The following is a 16,190-nucleotide window of genomic DNA, read 5'->3' on the forward strand; positions in this document are numbered from 1 at the left end:
GGCATAAAAGTTTTTTATTTTTAAACGTAAAACAGCAACCAGTAGGGCTAAGCAACATTATAATTAAAACCCGCGCGGTTTCCCGTGATTCACGAGGTACTTTATTCAAATCAATCACAAATTCTAAATATTAGCTTTTTCAAAAACTGAAACACTCACGACGACGTACTCACATCTGAGGACTGCAAATATTCTAGCACTAGAGCAGACACCACATTGGAGCAGATTCACATTAGTTTAAATGAAGTGGGATGACAATTGGAACAAAACTCTAAAATTAAATTAGTCTTTATTTTGTTTGTATGATTAACAATAATTTTTTTATTTGTTGAAGTAGTTAATTACAATTTAAATGTATAAATTTATCGGCATTAAAAAGTTAATTTCATCAAGAGATATAACATTAACTCTTAAGAACACTAAATGGTCACAAAATATTATTTATAGAACAACTCATAGAACAACATGTAATATATTAGATAGCGTAGTAAGGCTGCCAGATTACATGGCAAAATTTGATCAGATATTGTTCATTTAAGATAAACTGCAATAAACCGGAATTTGGAATTAATAAATTATTTAACTTATTACATAGCGTACATAATTCATCGCTTTTTTCATCTATTCTATTCTACTTAAACAGCACAGCTTATGTTGGCTCATTAATCTTGACATACCAATACTTGTGATAAGAAACATACCGTCCCTAGTTTATAGATTATGCTAAACTATGTATTTTAAGAAGAATTTAAAACACCAGATGGATATCTTGCTACCAGAGATTGTTGAAATATTTGGAAATCTTAAGGAGCGATCCCATCTCCTCCTTTCTTCTCTATCAGTGGATTGGATCAACCTAAAGAAGAAAGCACAAGTTTAATGATTTCTAACGATATTCTTGGAATACATGAGGTGATTAGGAGAATAGAGAAAGAAAGAGAAAAGAAAACTGTTCAACATTTTCGAGGAATTAATATAGTATATATTTTATATAAATATGATACAGTTCTTTTCAAGTAAAATATGGTAATAGAATCTGCAAATGTTATTTTGTCACCAAATATTCACATTATTTTCTAAAAATTAAGAATTAGAATCTTTAACATGCAAAATATTAGTAACTACACTAATTAGCTGCTGGTAAAGAGTAAATGAGGTAATGTTTCTCAACTTGTTTTACATGGAATGACAGAACCCAGACAAATTGTAACTATTTTTGGAAAAACATTTACATATTATTTATTTGTATGTATGTAATTGTAAAATAAATAAATGTAATTGCATATAAAACAAAATTTTTCATTGCTTTCTGAACTTTTCTAAGTGATTCATAGAATATTTTAATAATTTAAAAGAAAGTTCTCTTGTTTAGAGGCGTAAAATACTTAGGTGCAATATAACTGCTCAACTTAGATTGGGCGATATTAAAAGGACAGTTTACCGTGAAAAAGTTAAATCTTTATAATAAAATACATAAATTTTCAGTATGTGTTTTACTTGGCATGTTATTTACTGCTTCTTATAATTCATTAATTTTCAATTTTATTTACAATAATTTTTTATTTCTCAAGCGTAACTAATAAATGGAACATTCATTTTTACTTTTGGCCTTCCTATGTGTAGAATAACATTTAATTAATTAACTATAAATAGTAAGCTCGAAAGTAAGTTCTTGTGGAGTAGCAGGTGCTGCCCTATGGCAGTCATTCTACAAACTAAAGTTTGTCTAAAAGTCATATATTTTTTTAATTTATTTAGATTGTATGACATTTTTTTAATCAGCAAAATTCATAACTAGGTGGTATTATGTTGTTTTTAAGTAATGGTAAAAGAATTAAGCTTAAATAGGTTGTATTTGATTAAAAAAAGGCAATAAATGAATGTTGCTTCGATAGCGGACATTTTGACATGGCTTCTATATGAGAAAGTTAGGTCCGCTGGGCGCGGAGGGTGGGGCTAATGATTAGCACCTTTAAAGTTACCCTTTCTGCCATTGATCAACAACCAAGCTCATCTACCCTTGCAGTCAACTGTGCTTAATACATTTCCATGACACTTTAAGACCGATGGCAGACATATTTGGTGAGACAGCAGGGCGACCTTCCCTTCGCTGTCACTAAGATGGTACTGAATAGAATTTATTTTTGTATGCTGAACGTATATGCTAAATTATATTATTTCTGATGGCTTCCATCAGTGAGAAAAGTACAATCTCATGCTTTCTAGCGGCGAAAGCTTAAACTAATCTTTTAATTGCAGTTTAACTGTTCACCGCTAGAATGCACTGGAATGTGTTTCTCGTTATTTTTCAATGAAAAAATTAGTTTTTTTAAATGATTTATTCAAGATTGAAGTCAGACATATTGAAGATTAAAATAGATATTTTTGGTGAGACGAGCAACAAAGCGACCTTCCCTCCTTCGTAACTGAGATGGTACTGAATAGAGAAAATTTTATTCGTTAGCAGTCCTGTGATGGTTTCGACCAGTTAGAAAAGTACATTCTCATGCTTTCTAGCGGCGAACGCATAAACTAATATTGTACCGTAGTTCAACTGATTGCCGCTAGAATGCATTGGCATGTTATTTCTGGTTACTTTTCAAAAAAAAAGTATGCTTTTTATTTTTTCCAATTTTTTATTATTTACAAATCTATGACCAAAGGTTTTATGGTTATGTTTATAGAAGTGGTATTAGATTAGTGTTATAAATTCTTTATTCTATTTTAATACTGTACAATTATAATTGAATTATAACGAAATTATTTTGATAGATGTTTCTAATCTTAATTTATTTAATCTTATTTATTTGTAATTTGATGACACAGTTTCGCGGCAGTGCTCCAGTATCGGCTTTTTCAATCTGAAAAAATATTATTCAATGAAATAATTTTTTTTGGCGTTTATTTTTGCTACAATCTGCGCGTTGGCGCTATGAATAACAGTAATAACAGAAACAATGAAGCATACGAGAGAAGTTACCCAGTGGTAACACTCGCAAAATATTAGGCTATTCTATTAGCTATTTATTAGGCTATTCTTTGTCGTGCTTTATTCGTTTGTACATTTCATTCATACATTAGCTCGTACAGCCTTAAAGAAACGTTCCAAAGAGCATGTATTAATTGAAATTTTATAACCATTGATATCATTTTCAGTATTTTTGCAGCATCAGTTTTTCATTAATATCGTTTAGAATTTATTAGATGTCAGAGACCCTTATGATGGCCCTTTCATTTATCACAAGTTTTGTTTTGTTAAATTAATGATGAAATGTGTAGTAAAACTTTAAATTTTTATTAATCTTTATTATGCTCTCTAGTCTGAATAATTATCAAACATTCGCACAGTCAACTGTAAGTTTGATGTATGTATGTTTGATGAATTTGTTTTAAAAAGTGTCTTAAATTTTGTTCGTTTCATAATTTTTTTAGTTGTTTATTAAGTGTTTTTATTATTCCTATTTGGGCTTGTAGCAGAATAAAGTAGTTTTTTATTTCACTCTAAGTACACTTACCTCATTTAAAAATCAACACTGCTAATTTTGGGGGAAGGATAAGCGGCTACTAACTAGTTGAGATGAAAAAAGAACTGGTAGCCCAGAAGCATTGCTGTATGGTTCTCCTCCAAAAAAGATGAGGCAAGCCAATTCTTGTCTGAAATTGATGACAGGTAATAGTGGATACAACTGTGGGGTGTGCGATGAAGTTGCAAGAATAGCCAGAAGCTTTTATCAGCGATATCTTAATCAAGTAAAAACAAGTTTCAACATTATTAATAATTATTATTACTGTCCGGTAGGACAGTTGTATAAGGGTTGATCCTCAAAAAATGCCCGAAATCCCCAACTTTGACAATTTTTTTCTCTTTTCCTGTAAAAGATAAAATTCCCGAATTTTCTTTAAAATATAGGGAAAATTTTCGTTTATAAGTGTATTTTTTTGCAACAACCCATATCTAATAGGAAAAAAGTATTACATAAATGACTAAGGATTCAAGATTGGCGAGGAATCGGTCAAATAAAAACAACTCGTCTTTTTGCCAACGTTTCGACAAATATATTGTCTTCTTTAGGACTTGGATATTACAAATACAAAAATACTTTAGAGAATCAGAAATATAGAAAATCAGTAATATAAAAATTAAAAAATAATAAATAAAATACAATAATTTTTTTTTATAATTATTGAAACTTACGTGGCTATGCGGGTTGGTTGAGTTACAGAAACTAAGAGCCAGAACTGGAGAACAGGTATATATACACAGATATAGCGGGACTTACACGAGAATTTTGGTAATGACAATGGGACGGATGCAATAGACTAAATACAACAAAAGAGTAAATAAAATAGACATTGGGAAATTTCTTTTTATACAAAAACGTTAAAAACAAAACATGAAAAACCAAAAACTCTTATGAACTAAATAACAAATGAACCAAATGATTAGAAGTAAATTTAAAAACACAGCAATAATTATGGACAGAAGTTGGATATCTTTTTATTTTTTAATGATCAAATTGTAGAAGTTGGCTAAATTCGACGTGTCTGTTCTAAAGTTTACAGTGTTGTTTTGCTTCACTATGTGGCACATTTTTCCTAGAAAATTTCGTTTGTATTGTTTTTTTTCTCCTTATCGAGTACTGTCACATTCTGGAAGTCAAAATTGTGTTTGTCAATGCGGTGTCTTAGTAGCGCGGTAGAATTGTCGTCTTTTTTCGTCTTGCAATCATACTGATGCTGGTACAACTTTTCCTTAAGATACTGACTAGTCTGGCCTACATAGCAACTGTGAAAGTCTTGGCAATTTATTTTGTAAATGATATTGGATAGTTTGTCTGTTTGAATTTTGCTCTTTGTTTTGGTGAAAAATTGTTTAATGGTGTTCCCCGATTTCCATGCAGGGATTATGTTATAGCTGTGAAGTAGTTTGTTAATTTTTTCAGACAAGGTGTTAATGTAAGGGAAAACAATGTAATGTTTCGAAGAAGATTCCTGACAGTCGGAGGGAAGCGTTGTTTATAAGTTAGCGTTCGGTCTTCTATTTATTAATTTAGGGAGGCTATAGATAAGGCTTTTGGGATAACCATTGCTGGTTAAGGTAGTTGTGATTATCTTTTTATTCCTTTCTTTGAATGTATTACTGATTGTCATAACTTTTTTGTTAAATTTTTGGTGAAAACGTTGTTTGGAATGGTAGTGTATCTGTCAGATCTGCAAGGTTTGGTGTACCAGACAATGATGATAGTATCATTGTCAGTTTGTACAAGTAACAATCTAAGAAAGGAAAAGGCATCATTACATAGATGCCTCGTTAGGCCACAAAATAAACAAGGAACGTTGAGAGAGAGAAGGAAATAAAAGTTATCATTAAACACTTGTGATGATTAAAATTAATTAGAGAAATTATTGCCAATTTCAGCCTTATTTTGTTTTTGGTTTTGCCCTCTTTCGGTTTAGTCATTTCAGGGCCTCTAAGAGTGTTGGCTAGAATGCCTACTACTCTATAGCGACCATAACGTTCACATCTTCATGACTTATTCTGATTAAATTAATTGCCCATTGTGTTTTAAATAATTTGAACATTATTTTAACATTTAAGCTTTAAATAGCATAACTAAAAATCTAACAACAGTTAATCTTTGAGGAAAATAATTTGTTGAGATTTTAAAGGCTCCCAACAATTTTCTTTACACTAGCTTCATTGTGCTTCATGTTTTTCACATTTTGGATTTTTTTGTATTTAAATTTTTATTCCCAGCTTATGCACGTATATCTTTAACTTACACTAAAATAATATTTTTAGTAGAAATAGTTTTGGGAGAGTTCTGGTTTGTTCCAATGGGGTAGATTTCTATCATGTTTAATAAGAAGTGGGACGCCGTTACTTATAGTTTGGAAACCACTAAACTAAGAAATGCCACTGTTTAAAACAAAATTGACTGGCGTCTTTACTGCCAGTTGCTTACGTGGCATCTGAAGAACCTGCTCTTAAAAAATAAAAATAAATCTGGTAGGAGATAAAAGAGACATATCAGGCAATATGTCGCCTGATATGTCTAGGACGCAGAGCTAATTCAGATAAAGTTAGATTAATACTAATACTAATAATTTCCTTTAGTACTTTTAGGTGGAATTTGGGCACAGACTGCGGAGCTGTAAAGTATTCCTCTAAAACATTTTTATAGAATAATCGTTTTTTTTCATATAATTTTAAACACAAATAACTTTCTATAAAGGGGGCTAACTCCTCTCCCATTCGATGTACAGCGTCGAGACCCCCAAAAGGCACATCTACATAAAATTCCGAATCGAATTCCGAAGTTTGGCCCCCTCCAAAATTATTATTTCTAATTTCTCTGTAAATCTTGGCCCGATTTTGATAAAATTTGGTAGGATCATAGGGTTATGGCTTCCCTACGTAACATTAAAACGACATTCTGCTCTTACACTTGTTAAGAGGAAGTATAGCAATCGTTTCAAATTATCGAGACGTGAACCGATTTTCATGAATGAAGTGTCATTCGAATCGAAATTTTGTTCAGACTTGTACTTTAAAAGTTTCGACGCTATGCCTCATAAGGAGGGGAGTTTGCCCCACCCAAATAATAGACAAAAAGAAAAATCTATCCAAAAGGTACAAAAATCTCCTTAACAAAAACTTACAGTTTAAAATGTTAAGTATATGGGTTGATTAAACGCCAAAATGCACACAAATCAGCAGGTAACCAACATTTCATTCATACTTCATTGATATTATTTAAGTAATTTTACTGCATTAACTTTTTATTAAATTCTAAAAATGTGAAGGAAAAGTTAATGCAGTAAAATTACTTAAATTTTTATAACTAATTATGTTGATATTACTCACCTTTTATTATTATATCAAAAAAATATAATGAATGAAATGGCCAGCATAAGGGTCTGTGAAATCTAATAAATTCTAAAAAATTTAATAAAAAGTTAATGCAGTAAAATTACTTAAATAATATCAATGAAGTATGAATGAAATGTTGGTTACCTGCTGATTTGTGTGCATTTTGGCGTTTAATCAATCCTTATACTTAACATTTTAAACTGTAAGTTTTTGTTAAGTAGATATACATACATAATTAAAACTTTTATAGATTACTGTGTAGGTAAATAAATCCCGACATTCTATGTAAATTTACAATTAATTCAAACATATGTACAGACATTTCCAAATATATAGTAGGTATATAATATAATAAATAATTTTTACAAAAATGGGAATTTAAATAATTTATTTGATTTTTGATAGAAATCTGTTTACTATTTACCTTTTATTTGCTTATGTTAATTTATTTGCTTCGTGTGATTATAAGTAAATTTCAAAAATTTTTGATACTGAATCGCACCTTGAAACAAAACTGATTGATTTTAGAACTTTTTAATTTATCAATTAGTTTCATTATTAACTCCTAGGTGAGGAAATTATTGAGACCATATCAAATTTTCGCTTTTTCAGTTTTTACAAGAAATATTAGTTTTGAGTTAGAAAAAGTAGTTATTAGAAAATGATCTGTATGTGGAATGGATGTGTACGGATCTGTGTGTATGTCTGTGAGCGAAATATCTCAAAAAACAAAAAATCTTTTGAGATCATAACTCTTGTGTATGTAAGAATCAAGTTCGAACTCTATTTCATTATATAAATTCAATACCTTCATATTTTATGTCTCCAACTTTCATTTCATCTAATAATGTTTTGCCATCGATTGTAAATGCGAGTATGTAAGTTTCAGCTAAGTTTCCAACTTCAACTGATTTTAATGCTACTATAACTTTATCCTCGGTGTTTGGTATAAACTTGAAACTGCTAAAACCATGTTCTGGGTTCTTCTCTCCGACGATAATTACCTGCAACAGTTTATTTACACCATTAAAATTAATAACCTCAACTATTTATTCCACTCTGTAATTAATTCTTCTAACAAAAAATCTATTCATTTCATTGTTCTTAATAAAAAGCTAATTTTGAAGAAAAAATCAATTACAATTATGAATTGTAAAATTTCGTAGTAAAAATTGATTTCAGAATTGTTAAACAATTATATTAAATAATAAAAAGACTTTATTATTAAATTGTAAAATGCATATTTATTTTTATTGTTGTAATGAATTTTTAAAATAAAGTCTACTACTACTAAATAATAAAAAGTTCTAGCGAATATAATAAGGCCTTCGGTCTGATGCACATTCCTGATGATTTGAAACTAATTAATGAGATACAGATTACAATTATCTGACGGAGAGTGATGTGATGCGGACATTTACCTAAATAGATATTGTTAAGAACTAGTTTTTGTTATGACTGAAACAATTATACTCCAAGTTTATAATTATTTTTGAGATATATATATAAAGAAAATTAATACTTCAATTTGTGAAAAGATCACATAATATAGTGTATTATTAATACCTTTATATCTTTAAAGTCACTTGTGATCAAAAGTTTATTGGTTCCCTTTTTTTCATCTTTTTTGGAATCGTAAGCTTTTCGAGACATTTTTCTTGGCAGAAAAAACCATTTTTTATGAATATCACTCCAAACTACTGCCTCATGCCACATGTATCCTAAAGTAAAACAAAGGGTTTTGCTGTTTTGTTGATTAGCTTTAAAATATTCCAACTCAAGATAAAACACAATATCTGTAATATTTAAAGATAACAGAAAAATACCTGGGTAAGTAACTTTTAGTTTCTTTCTTAAGGCTTCATAATTATTTTGCCAGTTTATATTTGTTTTATTTCCGTATCTGTTAACTCTTTTCACCCACATAGCATTGTAATTGTCAATAGTCCCATTTGTTACCCACTCCATTCCTGAACTACCAACATAAAGATGTTCATCTTTCACGGTAGCCCATTCTGATTTGAATCCTTAAATTAGTAAATAAAAAATCTAATACTTGCATTCTGGCAAAAATTTCATAGTCAGCCATTTTCATTAATTTGTATGTACAATAAAAACTCATTAATAATCTTTTAACCCTATCTGCAATTCCAAACAAAAGAAATTGGAATAACTAGAAAGAAAAAGAAAAATATTTAATGAAATAATTTTATCGACTACCTTTATTGATATTCCCGGGGCCATCCAACAGCATCACCCATGGATAGAAATTGCCATTCTCAATTAAATAAACTATTCCTGTTCGATCATCGGGAGAAAATAATTTTCCATTGAAAGTAACCAATTCAGAAAGCTCCATACCTCTTCCAGAGTAACTATATTTAGATTTTAAGTCTCTATCTTCTTCATCCCAGACAACATCAACCTTTTCTGATGTCTTATCCCAAGTTAAGGTGCCTTTCTTATACAGACTCCGCCATGTGTTAGATACAGTAGCACTCAATTTATCCATATCAGATATAATTGCTATTTTGAAAACAATTTTGTCACCGTCGGCTTCAGATTTAGTTATGGGATAAGTTGAATTGTAAACTGATGTTTTTTCCAAACTGTTATCACCAACTTCAGATTCAAGTAGTGTATTTCCAGAGTTATCTTTAAAAGCCCTTTCAACAAATCGAAATGTTGTCCACAGAAACAAAGCAGTAATAGTTATAGCTGATAAGTACCAAGTTTGCATTTTTAACGTTTTTTTTTTTTGCAACCAAAAAAATGTACGCAATCTGATTATGACTTTCCTACAGGTTTTTAAACCATTCACTAATTCCCTGCTCTTGAAATACTGAACATTTTGTGCTGCTGGTAGCGTTTATATACTAAATTATGACTAAACAAACAAAAATATAGTGCTGTACATTTCCATCATAACATAAAATTATTTAGAATTACTATATGTTTAAAAAACTCTTATTTTTGAGTGGTTATAAAAACGAAAAAGTTGTTGGTTGTTTAAAAACTACATTTAAAACGATGCAGTCAATTATAGAAAAATTGTATTATTTTATATAAGCTATTATTAAACCTTTTACGATGTATTGACAGCTACTGATTTTAGGTCCGACCAAGCAGGATTAACAAGTCAAGCAATATTCTTCCTTGGTATTAATGTGTGAGCAGTTATAAATTGAGATCCTTCGGGCTCATTAAGAAAAGGTATTAGGTTCTTTGTTTTGTTTGTTTGTCCTTTGAAAAATTTGTTGTTTTTTTTCATAATTGTTAATTTTATCGAAGCTTCACCAATTTTCTCTGGACTTGAAATACTAATATTGCACCTCCGAATTCACACATCTTATAATAAAAATTATGCAAAAATATTTATTACTATTTTGCATTATGCAAAACTAAACTGATTCAACTAATTTTAGTAACATGCAATGCGAGATAATTACTATTACTACCCTATTAAAAGACTGACTAAGGGTTCTGTAAGTTTTTTTCCTTAACGTTTGTACAACCAGGATCGGTGAGGCCTTCTTTCCTCTTGTTTATTAAATTGAAAAAAGGAATTCGACGTCAAGATACACCAAACACAATTAAAAAGTGCTACGAGGTTTTGTTTTTTTTAAATATTCTTTAGTATCGGGGTATCATTTATAATCATAAATAACTTTTTTGTACCTAATCATACATAATCGTTTTATTTTATAAAGTGAGAAGAGAACCCCATCCATTCGGTAAAAAGAACATTCAATGTTTAATGAGAGTTCCATTGTAATGCACTATGTAATTCAACTTTTCATCGAAATCAAGAACCGACTCCCTGTTCTAATCTATTTCTACTATTCACGCAAGACATGAATGTATTGCTTTAGAATAATTATATAAGTATAAAAACCTACCACCATTCTGGGTAACGATCTTTTGATTACGTGCTATCTACTAAAATGTAACCCCACATAGAATTAGAAAGACGTATTCTAAACCAAATTTTCTAATAATTCTGAATACTTTCATCACAAAATTTCTCCGATTGACCATGAAAATATTCGATAAATTCACGATTTCTGCAACAGTATATATTAATTCATTAAGAGGGACAGAACATTAATTACAAAGCGAATATCTAATGATTACTATATAGAAGCGTTAGAGACAATTTTATGCAGATAATTTCTCGTTAAATAAAGTTTAAACAATTACAAGAGTTAATAAAATGGAAATGGAAACTATGAAAATATAATCAGATTGGGCAACGAGAACAAATATTCCAATGATTTACCGATGGCATTCTTAGGACCTAGAATTTATATTATACAAAATGCGATTTCGACGTAACGACCTCTCTTTTGCTGTACTATCCAGGAGCACCTAGCACTTTTCGTCGTCGCTTTCGATGCTGCGACTGACGCCGGTATGGAAAAGTAGCTAACGAAACTCTCAGACCAATAGTGTTCTTCTACAGTAAGATATCCCAGAATTTAACTATTATTGTATAAAACCTGGGTGGGTTTTAAAGTATTGACTAGCGGCAGATGTTTCCATTGTTAATTAGATATGACATTGTGAGCAATTCCAGACAATCGTTTTAGATTTGGGGGGTACGTATCCTAAAGTCTAAACAATAATTCTTTTTTATTTAATGTTTATTTACCTTAATTAAAAAAAAAAATCTGCATTAAAAAGTAAACTATCTGCATGCTAATAAAGATTATAAAAATATTAATGCTAATAAAGATTATAAAAATATTAATGCTAATAAAGATTATAAAAACGTACCTCCTTACAGCTCAAAGTATCCAATTTAAATTTATTTTAACGAATCTCATTTTTTTTCACTCACATCAGACAATAATTTTTCTTTTTCTTTTCTTGTGATGTCCACTTATTTCCCAACCTTCCTACAATTACATCACTTTCACCGTAGCCAATTCCGCTTTCCTAAAAAACCTTAAAATATTTAGATTACAAAAAGGTTAAAAGGTGCTTTAATTTCGTTCTCTTATTTACCTGATTCATAAAGAAATAATGAATAAGCCCTTTAACAAGAATTTCGGAATACATCTATTTATTCCATGAATGAAATCGGCAAAGCTAGAAGAGATAGAAAACATTTATGAATAGAAGTGAACTATTCATTTGTTTTTCTCCTGAACTATCCAACCTTATAAGCCGTGATAGAAATCTGTATTTTTCGCTACAAATATTTTATTAAAAAATTGAAAACAATTTTATAGCTACTAACTTCAGCTGAGTTAAAGGATGTGTAGAACATAATCTGGTAGATAGATATAACTGGTTCTTCTTTTCACTAGAGTCCCCCAATCACTGAACCTCTTTTTCACATTTTTCTTTTAAATCCCTACTTTCAGTAAAAACAACAAAGTCTACAAAATCCAAACAATAATAGCTAATACTGCTGGGTTAGCATCTACTATTTTCTTTTAGCTCTTACGAATGCAGCAACAGAACGGACCAGTGCAATAGCCTTGAATTTTTGTTTTAAATTGTATTCCTAGTAAATCTAAGTAGTCTGTAGATTACGAATATTGCATTTAAGTGGAAAGTCTGTTTACCACCATCCCAAAAATGCCTTTAAATGATTTTTTCCTTGGTAACTGTTCTACATGTATTAATGAGAGTACCAAATTTAAAAAAAATGAGAAAATTCTCCGAAAATTGAAAAATCTGTACAGAAAATGGGCACTCGCGTTTAGTTGATTTAGTTCAAAAACTAGAAAAAAAAAATAGAAAAAAGAGTGAAAAGAAAACTGTTCAACATTTTTGAGGAAGGTAGTATATCGTGTACAGTAGGAATGTAGTAGTTCATTTCAAGTAAAATATGGCAATAGAGTCTGCAAATTTTACTTGGTCACCAAATTTTGACATTATTTTCTAAAAATTAAGAATTAGAATCTTTAACATGCAAAATATTAGTAACTACACTAATTAGCTGCTGGTAAAGAATAAATGAGGTAATGTTTCTCAACTTGTTTTACATGGAATGACAGAACCTAGACAAATTGTAACTATTTTTGGAAAAACATTTCTATCTAATTACATAAATAATAAAGTGAATTCATTCTTTTAATCATATTTTAAACATATAAATTGAGCAGTTCTGACTTTATATACTTTCTTGAAAAAACATATTTCCTCTTTGACAGTACTTGAAATCCCTGTTGTAAAAAGCCACAAGAACCCCAAAACATTTCACCGTTTAATTTCTTCTCTTTTTTTCATAGAACTAGTAAGGATATTAATAATTTATTCCCTTCTTCTAAAAAGATTTTGAAATCTGAATCAGTTAATGAGTGTGGGGATAACTGTGATGTGTTTTTGATAATAAAGCGATAAAGTATGAAATGATCTGTCTTTCAGATGTTGTTCGGCAGTTAACTAACAACTGTTGGTATATCGCAAAATATAACGAATCCTGATTACAGTCACCAGAAGCAACTATTATTTTAGTTCGGCTCTCTTCTCTTGAGCTTGGGTTCTGTCTCTTGATACGGATATGAATAAATTTCCCCACATAACTGCGATAATTAAACCATTTAGCAGCATTATTCCATCTTCATCACTACCGGTAATAATTTTAACTGGTCAGGCTTCAGTTGGATTAATATTTTTTCCTAGCCTGATAGCTTACTTGAAAAAACATACTTACCCTTTGACAGGTTCTTGAAAACTCTCTTGTAAAAGCCACAAGAATCACTCACGTTAATGTGAAAAGGAATTAAATTTGAAATTTTTGCTTCATCTGTCATATTCTGCTGGGTATTTAAAAGAGATTCTTCATGACTATGTATAATAAAAAATTGTTGACGTATCTTTCCCTGATGAATTTCATTTATAATGTTTTCGAGAAAGCCCTGTCTTTGCGATTAAAACGCCAGTGAATTTTCTCTCTTCTGCGAGGAGTAAATAATCCTGGATATGATTAAGGAAGTGTTGCCAATTGAAAACTTCTCCCCTCTGTAAGTGAGTGAGTAGTGTTGCACTATTTTCATTGTTACATGATGACACCAAAAAACTGCTAAGTTAAAGACAGTCCCAGAATTTCCATTTATATAATAATTAAATATTATTCTTCAGTGTTAACAGAATTGGTCATTGTCGCAGCTTTTTGACCAAAATATCCGCCTGACGTATAAAATTAAAGTTTGTTTCCAAGCTTCCTATTCAAAAAATAAAACTAATAAAGTCAACTCCAAAAAATGAAGAACCAACTAAATATTATCAAAAGGGAAGGTTATTGTTTTAGGTTTACACAAATCGCCACCAGAGCGCTCTGCTAACTGAAAAAATACTTTTTTGAATCAAAACCGCTTAAATAATGTTAAAATTTCAAGTTTTGTATCAGGATACAAACCAGCGTAGGAGCTCTAATCAGATTGCATTAGATTTTAATTTAATTTTATTTAAATATTTAACACATAATTATTTGTTTTTGATAATTTTGTTTATTCATTTAATAAATTTATATTAAACAAATTTATTGCTCTTTAACTGTAGGATTTTTTTAATGCTGTTTATTAATTAAAAAGTGAATTTAAATCAATTTCTAGGCTAAAGGTTAGAAAGAGTACTGCTCCTTTTTTTGTTTTTATCTGTTCCTATGAAAAAAAAACGTAATACTCGTATGTTCCTGTTGCAGGCCAAAATTGTCTTAAATACTTCTTGGATATAATAAATTTTATGAAGAATTTAAAAGTGAATGATAAAGTGCAGAGAGCAGAGTAAACGTACAATTTACCAACTTTACGACACAAAGTAATTCTCTTGTTACCTTGTTTTTACTTTTAATTTTAAAAATATAAATGCGCTCAGTAAAAAATGTACTATATAAATAATTAGTGATCACAACTTTTAACGACAGAAAAGATATGGTTATTGCTTCATATTTTTCATGAGAACTCAGTTCACTTTGGGTAACTGGGAAATGGTACTAAAGAAAATCAAACTGGAAATACTTTATTCTGATCCTTTCCTAAAGAATAGTTACATAATGATTAAAAGTGATAGGTTCTTGTGGTATGTACAAGAGAATTTTCAAGACCCTATCTTACAGAAAATATGTTTTATCAACTACGTAACAACTAATATTAATTTAAATGTAATCTTACAATTTATAAATTATTCCATAACCTAAGCGACAAAAACAAGTGTGCAAACCTTTCGAGAAATATAGTTCAGTTTTCTTATTTCTTTCTCACTCTGTTTACTATCACTTTATCTCAGAGATTTCGTTGAAAATCATTAAAGTGGTGCTTTCTTTTTTTTTTTAGATAGATCCAATTCACAGGTGGAGGAGAAAGGCGGAATATGAAATCGCTCCTTAGTGAAGTATAAGGTTTTCAAATACTCTACTTGAAATTTGAAACGTACCACCTACATATTCGCTGAAATAGGCCACCTTAGCTGCTGACGGGATGTTGTAGGTATGTTATTACTTATTAAAAAATCTGTTAGGAGGAAAAATCAATTTGTAATGGAGGTAATAATATAAACAAAATTTTATTGCATATAATTAATTTTTATGCAAAAAAATAAAAATAAAAAGGATCAATCTTTAATCTTTTTTTTTTGTTTTGTTTTTTAAAGATATATGTACTTGAAACTGCTAAAATGCTGCCAGAAGATCTGTCACAATTTCAAGATCTATTAGTTGAAAAAGAATTTGGACTTCATATAACAACCGAAGAATTGGAAATTTTAAGAGAAGATTTTCCAGAAGAAAGTAAAGTCATTAGTAACGATACAGTTGGAGAAGTTAAAAACCTTGGAGCAAACTTACCTGAGGGTAGATAGCTAAATGTTTAGGCACTTACTATACCTTCTGTAAAGGTATTTCAATGTAAATACTTCATTTCTTTCTATACTTTATACATTTTGTAAAGATAATTTGTATGTATGTAATTGTAAAATAAATAAATAAATAAATGTAATTGCATAAAAAAAAAACTTTTTTCATTCCTTTCTGAACTTTTCTAAGCGACTCATAGTGTATTTTAATGATTTAAAAGAAAGTTCTCTTGTTTAGAGGCGTAAAATATTTAGGTGCAATATAACTGCACAACTTAGATTGAGCGATATTAAAAGGAAAGTTTACCATGAAAAAGTTATATTTTTATAATAAAATACATAAATTTTTGCAAGTAAAATGAATAGTTTGCATGTATCTATTTAGCCTTACCCTTCTTAACGTCAACTGTACTTAACACATTCCCGAGACACTTTAAGAGAGATGGCAGGCATATTTATTTTTGGTGAGACGGACGACAAGAGCGACCTTCCCTCCTGCTATGTCACTGAG

At 29.9% G+C, this 16,190-nt stretch overlaps 1 protein-coding gene and 2 long non-coding RNA genes across 8 annotated transcripts; 1 reads left to right on the top strand and 2 right to left on the bottom strand.

Annotated features, from left to right (window-relative positions):
* Window positions 1–2,697: 2,697 nt before the first annotated feature.
* Window positions 2,698–9,614, bottom strand: LOC141460061 (apyrase-like). Of its 5 annotated transcripts, none has more exons than XR_012461705.1 (6): window positions 9,095–9,614; window positions 8,701–8,901; window positions 8,441–8,595; window positions 7,683–7,878; window positions 3,516–3,654; window positions 2,698–2,861 (listed from the first exon to the last, which is right to left on the bottom strand). XR_012461705.1 is itself a non-coding variant. In XM_074139701.1 (5 exons), exons 1-5 carry the CDS (start codon window positions 9,612–9,614, stop codon window positions 2,857–2,859), a joined length of 1,077 nt encoding a protein of 358 aa, XP_073995802.1. In that variant the 3' UTR covers window positions 2,698–2,856. The 5 variants fall into 5 exon arrangements, 3 of the variants coding, with proteins under 3 accessions (XP_073995802.1, XP_073995800.1, XP_073995801.1); XR_012461704.1 differs by having other exon boundaries at window positions 3,516–3,741; XM_074139701.1 differs by lacking the exon at window positions 3,516–3,654.
* LOC141460062 (uncharacterized) lies at window positions 8,566–15,821 on the top strand. Of its 2 annotated transcripts, XR_012461706.1 has the most exons (5): window positions 8,566–8,704; window positions 9,990–10,087; window positions 14,532–14,647; window positions 15,163–15,315; window positions 15,479–15,821. It is a non-coding gene; the product is annotated as an uncharacterized lncRNA (long non-coding RNA). The 2 variants fall into 2 exon arrangements; XR_012461707.1 differs by lacking the exon at window positions 9,990–10,087 and having other exon boundaries at window positions 8,568–8,704.
* LOC141460064 (uncharacterized) lies at window positions 14,833–16,190 on the bottom strand. The gene is made up of 2 exons (XR_012461708.1): window positions 16,071–16,190; window positions 14,833–15,339 (listed from the first exon to the last, which is right to left on the bottom strand). It is a non-coding gene; the product is annotated as an uncharacterized lncRNA (long non-coding RNA).

Source organism: Rhodnius prolixus, unplaced genomic scaffold (genome assembly GCF_049639745.1).
Source record: "Rhodnius prolixus isolate KJV_2025 unplaced genomic scaffold, Rpr scaffold_6, whole genome shotgun sequence".
Taxonomy (NCBI): Eukaryota; Metazoa; Arthropoda; class Insecta; order Hemiptera; family Reduviidae; genus Rhodnius; species Rhodnius prolixus.